This window comes from Eimeria acervulina, genomic scaffold (genome assembly GCF_000499425.1).
Source record: "Eimeria acervulina Houghton genomic scaffold, Eah_scaff269, whole genome shotgun sequence".
NCBI lineage: Eukaryota > Apicomplexa > Conoidasida > Eucoccidiorida > Eimeriidae > Eimeria > Eimeria acervulina.
Genome location: NW_013549945.1, coordinates 1 through 9866, shown reverse-complemented (window position 1 = coordinate 9866; position 9866 = coordinate 1). Strand labels below are relative to the sequence as shown.

The 9866-nt window shown below is 47.1% G+C and overlaps 2 protein-coding genes across 2 annotated transcripts in view; one reads left to right on the top strand and one right to left on the bottom strand.

The window, feature by feature from the left end:
- EAH_00029760 (hypothetical protein, conserved) overlaps positions 1 to 1731 on the top strand; it is a gene marked incomplete at both ends in the record, with an annotated part of 2527 nt that extends 796 nt beyond the window's left edge. Inside the window, 2 exons of the mRNA XM_013396214.1 lie at positions 166 to 258; positions 1247 to 1731. Of these exons, the coding sequence (XP_013251668.1) occupies positions 166 to 258; positions 1247 to 1731 (578 nt within the window). The remainder of the gene's footprint in view (positions 1 to 165; positions 259 to 1246) is intronic.
- A 1695-nt stretch (positions 1732 to 3426) lies between these two features.
- Positions 3427 to 5754, bottom strand: EAH_00029750 (hypothetical protein, conserved; the record flags this gene model as incomplete). The annotated part of the gene is made up of 1 exon (XM_013396213.1): positions 3427 to 5754. One exon carries the CDS (start codon positions 5752 to 5754, stop codon positions 3427 to 3429), a length of 2328 nt encoding a protein of 775 aa, XP_013251667.1.
- Positions 5755 to 9866: the final 4112 nt, after the last annotated feature.

The window sequence follows — 9866 nt, the reverse complement described above, 5'->3', positions numbered from 1 at the left end:
TATATATATATATAACCCGCATCTATATATATATATATAACACGCATCTTCAAATTCCTTCTTACGCTGTGCCTGAAGCCCTCTCGTTCTCTCAGTCTTTACAAAGTGCCATCACAAGCTTAGGGTTTAGGGTTTAGGGTTTATGGTTTGCTTGTGTGGGTGTAGCGCTGACTCGCAACATTCATATCATTCCGGCTGAACCCGCGACAAGTCTGGAGGAGGCCTTGGCGCGTCCTCTGTCTGTGCTTATTACAGTCAGTCAGCCTCCCTTTTCTGTCTTTTGTTGCTGCTTTCTTCATTTTTCAATAAGGGGGTTTAGGGTTTAGGGTTTAGGGTTTAGGGTTTAGGGTTTAGCAGCAACTCTGGGGGAGGCCTTGGCGCGTCCTCTGTCTGTACTTATTACAGTCAGTTGGGCTCTCTCTTCTTTTGTTGTTGTTTTCTTCTTCATGTTTGATTAAGAGAGGCTTAGGGTTTACCGTTCAGGGTTTAGGCTTTATGCTTTAGGGTTTAGCTGCATACAGACTGCCCGATATATATATTTATGTGTACTACGTATTATCTATTATTTATTATATATTACATATCATATATTATTTATTATATATTATACGTTTCATAAAATATATTATTTATTTTAAATTATATAGCAGATATTATATATGACATATTATATATCATATTTGGTGCCGTATACACTACATCTCTACTGTATCTAAATTATAGTGTATAGTCTCTATAATATAATATATATATATAATACAATACATACTATTTATTATATGTTATATACTCTCTCTATTATATATATACATATATATATATATTAGTTATTAAATGTTGCATAGAAAGAAGAACAGACAAACGCTGTTTGTACAGGCGTTTGATTCTGCGGGTTTCGATGTCGTTGGCTGGGAGGCGAGCAGAGCGCGCAGCACCGCCACTTTATATCTTTCTGCAAATAGAAAGCTTGTTATGACTGCTAGTGAGGGCTTCGGGTGTATACGCACCTCTTCGCATGCATGCATGCATGCATACAGATGTATCTACACTTCATTCCTGATGCTGCTGTATCGAACACCCTCGCATACATGCACCTGTACTAGTATCCATGCATGCAGAAGCAAGCACCAGCACCAACACCAGCAGCAGCAGCAGCAGGAGCAGCAGAAGGAGAAGGCCAGTGTGTGCTGTGTAGCGGCTGTGCTTTGCTGTCTTGCTGCTTGCTGCTGCTGCTGCTGCACCTCAGCTACGGTTTTATTTGAAGACGGGCTTACGGGAGCGCGACTGGCAGAGTGGGAGTTGTGGGGTGAGCAAGGAACAGCCCCGTCTGCGCATGCATTGCTGGGGGAGGCGCTGCATGCAGCTGATGCTGCAGCTGCTGCCGCTGCACCTGCTGCAGCAGCAGAACCAGGAGATAACCAGACAACTGCAACACTCAACCCCTTAGGAGCAGCAGATAACTCTACAGAAGCAACAATGCAGCGGCGGAGGCTAGCAGACGCTTTAATCTTCTCTGTAACAACCCCACTCCAGCAGCAGCAGCAGCAGCACATGCAGCAGCTGCAGCAGCTGCAGCAGCAGCAGCAGATGCTGCAGACGCAGCAGCTGCATCCTGCTTCTCCTCATCTGTTCTCACTCTCGCAGCATGCGCCGCTCGTGCATGCGCATGCAGCAGCAACGAGTGAACATAGTCGCCTACTGGGGGGCCCTTCTTCTTTTGTTTTGTTGTGACGCCTTCGAAGCAGCAGCAGCAAACCCCAAAACGAAGAGATAGACAGCTGCTTAATATGCTGCAGCGGCTCTATTCTGCTCTGAATGTTGAGGTGTCTGTACACCTGAGCTGCGCACTGTTCACTCACTTCATTCATATTTTGCAAGGGGCTGCACTTACGCCTTCTGAAGCCTACGAGGACCTTAAAGCTATTCTATTTGAAGCAGAAGCAAAGGTAGTTTACAGACTCCATAATGAGATGTACAGACACCGCTTTGCGGTGTACAGACACCTCAATGCGGTGTACAGACGCCGCAAGACCAGGGCCTCACGCCGCTTACATTCACCACATAGCTGAGAATCTCTATAGAGAATAAGAAATACACCGCGCCCCGCGAGTGTATGTACAGAGTCTTTCTGCACGAAATGTCTGTTAAATGCCCTTAGAGTGAATACGACAACTGTATATACACCCCGGCAAAGTCTCCCCCAAAAGAAATATCTCGAGCTGCATTTAAACCAGCTTTGCTTTCTTCTGTATATATGCAGCTGGAGGCCCCGTAGCTCTCTCTTAAAGATGTGTAGATTCCTCTGCACTGAACTAGCTACCTAGGGAGGTTGCAGCTGCGAAAGAACAGCTAGCTGAGCTAGTTACGTCTACAGGCTGCAGCAGCTAGCTGAGGTACAGCTAGCTGAGCTAGCTACGATAACTGACAGGAGAGTGAATGCACCACCAACACTAAGTGAAGCCAAAGCAGGGCAAAACGAGAAACAACTCGCTTAAGTTAAGAGGCATGTTAGATGTTCTGTATGCTTTGTTATGCTTCTGGTGTCTCTACGGGTGCTGATAAGTGTGTACGACATCGTCTACTGAAGGCAATACGTTTAATCTATCCCATAGAAAAGAATTTAAAATCAATTCATATTCTTTGTGAGCCTTTAGAAGGAGCGGCGCATGCAGCTGCAGCCCCAACTACAGGCAGATAGCACCCTGAAAGGATGCAGCAGAGTGTTTGTCTATTTAAATGCCTCCACAAGACTTTAAAGACTATTTAATCATTTGTATGAGCACAGAACAGCCACCCCGCGCTCACCTGGCTTTAATATTTTCATGTCAGTGCAGCGGCAAAGTGAAGAAAGACAAAAGAAGAAAATCAAGATTTACAAATAAGACGAAAACGTACAAATACGTCACAAATAAATAAGCATTAATCAATACACATATAAATATATATAAATATATATATAAATATATGTATAAATATAAATATATATATATAAATATATACATGAATATATAGATCTTATGAGGGGTGGCGGTGCTGTTGAAGCTGACAGTCGCCTGAGTTTGTCTCTGTGCTCTCCTTTGGCTTCAGCAAGTGGTGTTAATTATAACGAGCAGTTCGATGCCCGTTGTCTAGAGGCCCCTCACAGCCTGTAGACGTAGCTAGCTAGCTAGCTCAGCTAGCTATGCCTCAGCGGCTGCAACCTCCAGACGCTGATAGCTAGCTCAGCTAGCTGTACCTCAGCTGTTGCATCCCCCATAAGCAGCTAGCGCAGCTAGCACAGCTAGCGCAGCTAGCTTTACCTCTATGAGTTGCGTAGGCGGCCCTGCGCTGGTAGGAAGGGTTAATAGATAGTTTGTTTTGTGTATTTGCAGCAAGCTGTTGAGCGCCTCTAAGCCCTAAACCCTAAACCTTCGTTATTGCCTTTGTCTACTGCTGGGAAGATCTAGGGGGACGCAGAGAGGCCGCAAAGAAAGAATGCACAACAGCTGTTACTCCAGTGTCTACATCAATCCAGGAGGCTGCACTTTGCTGCGGAGCTTCTGGTGTCTCTAGAGGGAGCCCTTCTGCTTTCATTAGCTCTTGAAAAATATCTTTTGTATATTGCAAAGAAGGCGCCAGCATAGGCCAAGAAAACCCCCCAGAACCATCTTCACTTAGATTGTCGTAGCGCTCGCTAGAAGGGCGGCTGCTGCTGCTGCTGCTGTTGTTGCTGGCTTCTGGGGAGCCGCCAACTGGGGATCGGCTCCCAGGGGATCCATACGGCGTCGCTGCTTTCGGTGCATCCTGTTTGGCCTCTTGGCTGCTGCTGCTGCTGCTGCTGCTGGTGTTAGTGCTGCTATTGCTGCTGCCGCCGCCGCTGCTGCTGTTGCTTGCAGTGCTGTTGTCCGGTGTTGTCTTCTCCCACGGGCGTTCTTCTCGCTCCGCCATCTTCTTTTCTAAGTGGAGGAGAGAGCGAAGAAGGCGACGCTGCTGCGTAGCCATCCCGAAGACAGCAGCAACAGCACGAGATAGAAGAGCTTCTGCTGCTTCTTCTACCCCTAGTACGAGAACAGCAACACCAGAGGGTAGAACGCTGCAGACAGTGTTCTGAAGATGCTGCTCCACCACCCCTACTCTCTTGTCGCTGCTATCAGGCAGCTTATCTAATGTTTCATGAAGCTCTTCAAGAGATGTCATCCCTTCTTTGTTCTGCGATACCATCCATAGGCGTGCAGCCCCAAGTGCGCATGTCGGTCTCACTCTGAAGCCTAGCCTTGCATGCGGGCTCGCATACTCAAACAATACGCGTGCATCAGCAAGATGAATAAGGCCTTTATGCAGAGCTCGAAGAACATGTTGCGCCGTTGGGAATGGAACGAAGCGTGCTTGTAAAGTAGTATGATATTCTGCTCCTATAGCAGCAACAACCTCTACTGTCGCTCTCTGTGCATACAGCACCTCTGGGCTAACTGCTGCTGCACGCATCTCTATTGGCATGCCTACTAAGACCACCCCTGTTCTTAGAATATCCATCAATGCATCATCTGCTGGGATACGATGCGGGAGAGGAAAGCTTCCTGAAACAGAGCCCGGTACTGTTCCTCCACAGTCAAAGAAAGGCACAATATTAATTTCTTGTAAATCTTCTATCAACCCATCCAATACAGAAGTATTTACCAATTGCACAAGTGCAGCATTATAAGCTTCCTGTAGACTTCTCGTCCGTATGTAGCGACGACCAGAGGCAAGAGGCTCTAAGGAATTCATCTTTAAACTATCAAACAGATCTGTCTCACCCACAGGAGTAGAGGGTTCAGTTGTCCAAGGGCCCGGAGTAGCAGGATATGAATCTTCTCCTACAAGGGGGGCCCCCAGGGGCCCCTCTCCAGGAAAGCTGCCGCTATCCCATACGGGTTTAGGGCGGCCGCTAAGTAAATGAGGACGCTGAAATGTAACGCTTTTCTTTGTTAACTCCCGACGCAGAGAAGATAGAGCAGGATCTTCTCCTGGTTTATCTCCTGAAATATGTTCTGAACGGGGAGGTGCAGCGGCAGCAGCAGCAGCAGCAGCAGCTTTCGCGCTTGCTGCAGTAGGGCACTTGCTTCCATGACGATCCATTAGAAAGAAAGCACCCGTTGCATATGTAGCTCCAGCAACAAACTGGCGAAGACCGTAATGAACCCACGGGAGAGGCATTTGTGTTGTAGCAGCAAGAGCTTCTTCATCGAGGAGCACATCTATAAGCTGAGACCCAGGCACTCCTTCAGAAAGCAATTCATAAATAGTATATGGAGGAAGCACACGCGCAAGACTCTGATGATTCCACTGGCTGTCTACAACTACGGTGCGGCTTTCCTGATCTTCTGAAAGAAATATAGCCCCTCTTAATGCATGCAAACTTGCAATGTTGGCGTCGCCACGAACAATAACTACTGTAGATTGAGTTATTACCTGCTCTGATCTACTATAACGAGAAGACCCCGTTAGCCCATTGAAAGGATTCTGACTCAGCACCATATTTATATCTGTCATATGCGCTTGTCCAGCATCAAGAGCCTGTAGAGCTACCGCCGTAGACGCCTTAAACACGTATTCAATTTGAATAGGTAAAGAACCCCTCCTGTTGTTGCTGCTGCTGCTGTTGCCGCTACTGCTGCTGCTGCTGCTGCTGCTGCTGCTGGTTGTGGTTGCTTCTTGGAGGCCTTCAGCTTCGCTGTAGTGCGAATCAATCTCATCTACAATCTCCCGCAAGAAACTGCTATTAAAAGATGCCATTGCAGGGTCGTGAGAGGCCCCTCTTGCTACTGTAGCTACACGTAAGACACGCCTTTCAAGAACCTCACGTAGAAGATCATGCTCAGATAAATCCTTATACCTCGGCCAGGCGGGAGGGGCTCCTTGCAGCTCCACAGCAAACGATAGGGGTAGCTTGTACTTCAACAGCAACTGATTACGCACCCCTCGATCTACTAATACCCGCAATGCAGCATTGAACGCCTGACGTAGGGCCGCTGCGCATGGGCACGGAGTTGTAGATAATATCATGCTGCGAACACAACAACAACAAAAACAACATATATTCATCCATGCATGCATGCATGTACTTTGCGCTGATGTTATGCATGCATGCATGTATCTACGTTATTGTGCTGATGCATAACATCAACAATAACAGCATGTCTGCATGCATGCATGGAGAAGAGCAGAGCAGGGGATATCCATGCACGTGTGCATGCGGGTATGCGTGCAGCAATAATAGCATTCTCACGAAACCTCACACATAAACCCTAAAGCCTAAACCCTGAACCCATTCATAAACCCTTTAATGTGCCTGTTCAATTCAACGGGTTCTTCTTGCTAACAAGCTTTACAATCAAGACAAACAAACGCACCTCCGGTCTGTGATATCTCCCCATATCTCGAGAGGAGATACGATATAGGAGGTGTATGCGCAGCTCCTTGTACCTCTTCTTAACTGGGGGAAGCTAGCGCTGTAGAGGAGACGTTCAAGAGGCCGCTATGATACACTATAAAAATAATACTAATCCGTTTGCTTCCCTTCACGTCTTCATGCTGCCGTTGTTTGCCTCAGCCTCAGGCCCCCTGAGCCCGGTGTAGCGGTGCTTGACAGTCTATTATTAATGCAATGGGCACTGCCGATGAAATAGCTTAAAGGATACGACGTAATACAACAAAATAAACGTGATTTTTATATTGAATAAGCCTCAAAGGCATACAACCAGCTGCTGCTGGAACCTGTATGGCTCGGTCGACAGACAACGCCAGAACGGCCAACCGGTAAGACGATCTGCTGTTTTTGTGATGGAAAAAGATGCATTTCCTTCATAAATACCCCTTATGTTCAAAGATTAATTGGTTTAAAGAGGCCTTTGCCTGCTGTTCACCAGGAAGACTCAGTAGGAATTTCGTTCTCTGTTTAGGAATGCCCGTGGGGCGGCAGCAGATGAATTGCAGGGCGTTGCAACGACGAGCCTCAAATTGAGCGAAAATAAATCAAAATAAATAAAAGAAAAATATTTAAAAGGAGAATTAACTTTAATTTGACGAATATTCATCAATAATGCGCTTCTATGCAATACAAGTGAAGCATCGGTGGCTGTCATTCATCTTCTGGGGCTGACAAGACTGCGTGCACTTTAAGAAATTCATAGATATTCATATTAAAAAGCTTCAGCTTAATCAAATAGAAATGTTTCTATTTCTCTTACTGTTTCAGTGAAAATTTGTTTTGTTAATCTTTGTAGCCGCCTTCCACCTTCGAGTCTGTTCGCCTATGCAGGTTCTGTACGGCTCTCTCAAGACGCACTTATCTGCACTTGATGGTTTTTTTCGGTGTATTTACAAAGACATTATTACTCATATTGATTTCTGAATCATAAGAATCATCCCCAGCAACAAGAGGAGCTCTGCAATGTGCTTTCACCTGTGTAACTTTTACCTTGGTGTAGCACGGTCTCTATAAGAAATCGGTGCATGAAGATTTACTTGCATTAATAGTTAGCCTGCGAATAAGCAGAAGTGTAGCAGTAGCCTGAAGTGTTAGTGCATGCAACAAAAGGACAGTTTTCTGCCTCTACATCTGAAGATGCCTCTCAGCATTAGTTGCAACGAGGTGCATTGCAAGTCGTGCCACGCTCCCTCTTCTTCCACAGTCCCAATCGCTTAGGCGTACCTATAACTTCCGGCGACGGGAGAGGAGGCCAGCTACGTTTTAAGAGGTCTAACGTTTAATCTTCTGCCTGGATTGCAGCTCATATGGGTCCTCCGCTAACTTTGCAGACTGTCGATACACTTGGTAGCACCTCATGGTTCATAGGCAGATCTGCACACAACGAACCCCAATGCCAAAGCGGGGCAGTCTGGTGCATGGGAGTGAGCAGCAAGGAGGGTGATGTTTTTCACAAACACAGAACGTGCTTAGAAACTCTCCCCAAAGCTTCTTCAAAACCTCAGCCCTTTTCCCCTCTTGCACTCAGGATCTGACGGATGGTAGGGAGGTGAGTATGGGTTGGGAGCCTTGCCGCATTAGCACCGGCTCAGTCTTCTCGACGCTGGGGCGGTGGAGGAGTCCTTTGCTCCTATGTACTTGCATTTTGTTCCCGCAAATGCATTGGCGTTTGAACCTCATCAATAGGAGGTACCACAACGGTGGTTATATCGAAGCTTGTTCTCTAGCTCTCCCAAAGATGCGTAGATTCCTCTTCATCGAACTAGCTACCTAGGGAGGTTGCAGCTGCTGAAGTACAGCTAGCTGAGCAGCCAAGTCTACAGATTGCAGCAGCTGAAGCACAGCTAGCTGAGCTAGCTACGGCTAGAGGCTTCAGCTGGAGCGCAAACGTGCAATACAAGCCTTCCCACATGCGCTGACGTGTATATTTGCCCCATATCTGCAAGGGAACAGGCTATATGCAGAGATGAGAAAACTTAAAAAGAAAAGACATGAGGGATGAAAGGGTAAACTTCGCAGCGACGATATAATACTTACAGACAAAGAGATAAAAAGCTCCACTCACATCTCTCGAGCTGCGAAGGTTTCGCAATGACTCATATATAGGCGCTAGACAGATTCGGGAGGCGTGCAGCTGCCAGCTCGCATAGAAAAGACAGGCGGCAAAGGAGAGCATCGGGGGAGCTTGGCACTCAGAAACCTGGAACATGCGCTGACGTGTATATTTGCCCCATATCTGCAAGGGAACAGGCTATATGCAGAGATGAGAAAACTTAAAAAGAAAAGACATGAGGGATGAAAGGGTAAACTTCGCAGCGACGATATAATACTTACAGACAAAGAGATAAAAAGCTCCACTCACATCTCTCGAGCTGCGAAGGTTTCGCAATGACTCATATATAGGCGCTAGACAGATTCGGGAGGCGTGCAGCTGCCAGCTCGCATAGAAAAGACAGGCGGCAAAGGAGAGCATCGGGGGAGCTTGGCACTCAGAAACCTGGAACAAATACTGAGAGGTACACCTCTTTCTTGTGCAATCAACGACGTCACACATTTCGAGATGGTAGAGGCATGAAAAGAGAGAAGGGACTGGAGAGACAGGCCTTCGAGCAGTTCCTCCAAGGGAACAAACACAGCGATGAGGGAAACGCCGTGGTCCGTACACAGCGTGCGACGCAATGATGGGGCCGAAAGAAGTGACGGCTGCACCCGCAGAGCAGCGCCGAGTTAACTTAGTTCATATACAAGTTCGTATAAGTGGTCAGGAGTTGCTAGCGCTAGTACAATAAGGCTGAGAACTGATATCTGAAGGTCAAGAAAGGACGCGCAACCTACCTGTTTATTCGTTGGGGCAGCGTCTGCGAGTAAGTTTTGCTGATGACAGACACTGTACGAAAAAGATATTGGTGTAAAATGAGGGCTCAATTCCAAAATGGGTTATACTACCTTTACACGGGACTTTGTAGGACCAGTTCACAACGACATAGTCCTAAGTATGCTGTAGGTAGCCCAGTAGAAGGCGCCTCTGCTGTCTCGAGACGTTACCGCTGTGGTAGTGATCTCTGGAGGAAGTGGATTAGTTAAAGCACCTCTGAATGTTCCCAGCAACTTCTGCATTCCCCCAGAAAACAGAAGAGGAATAGAGGCAGTGCCTCGTTACGCTAACCGTACACTACGGGGGGTTACAAATTGTGTTTGGGGGAGCCTTTCGCACGGAAAGGCGTGCAGTGGGTACGACGGGTTCGGGAACTAAGAAGAGATTGCCCTTCTGGGGGCTCGAGACCATGGCAGCAGAGAAGAGCTGGACATACAGCAGAGCGCTGCCTGAGGAGTTGCGAATGAATAAATAGACTTAGCCTTGTGGGGAAAGCAGATGGTAGGGGAGCCATACAACTCTTTGCCACGGTGGGCAACGCCA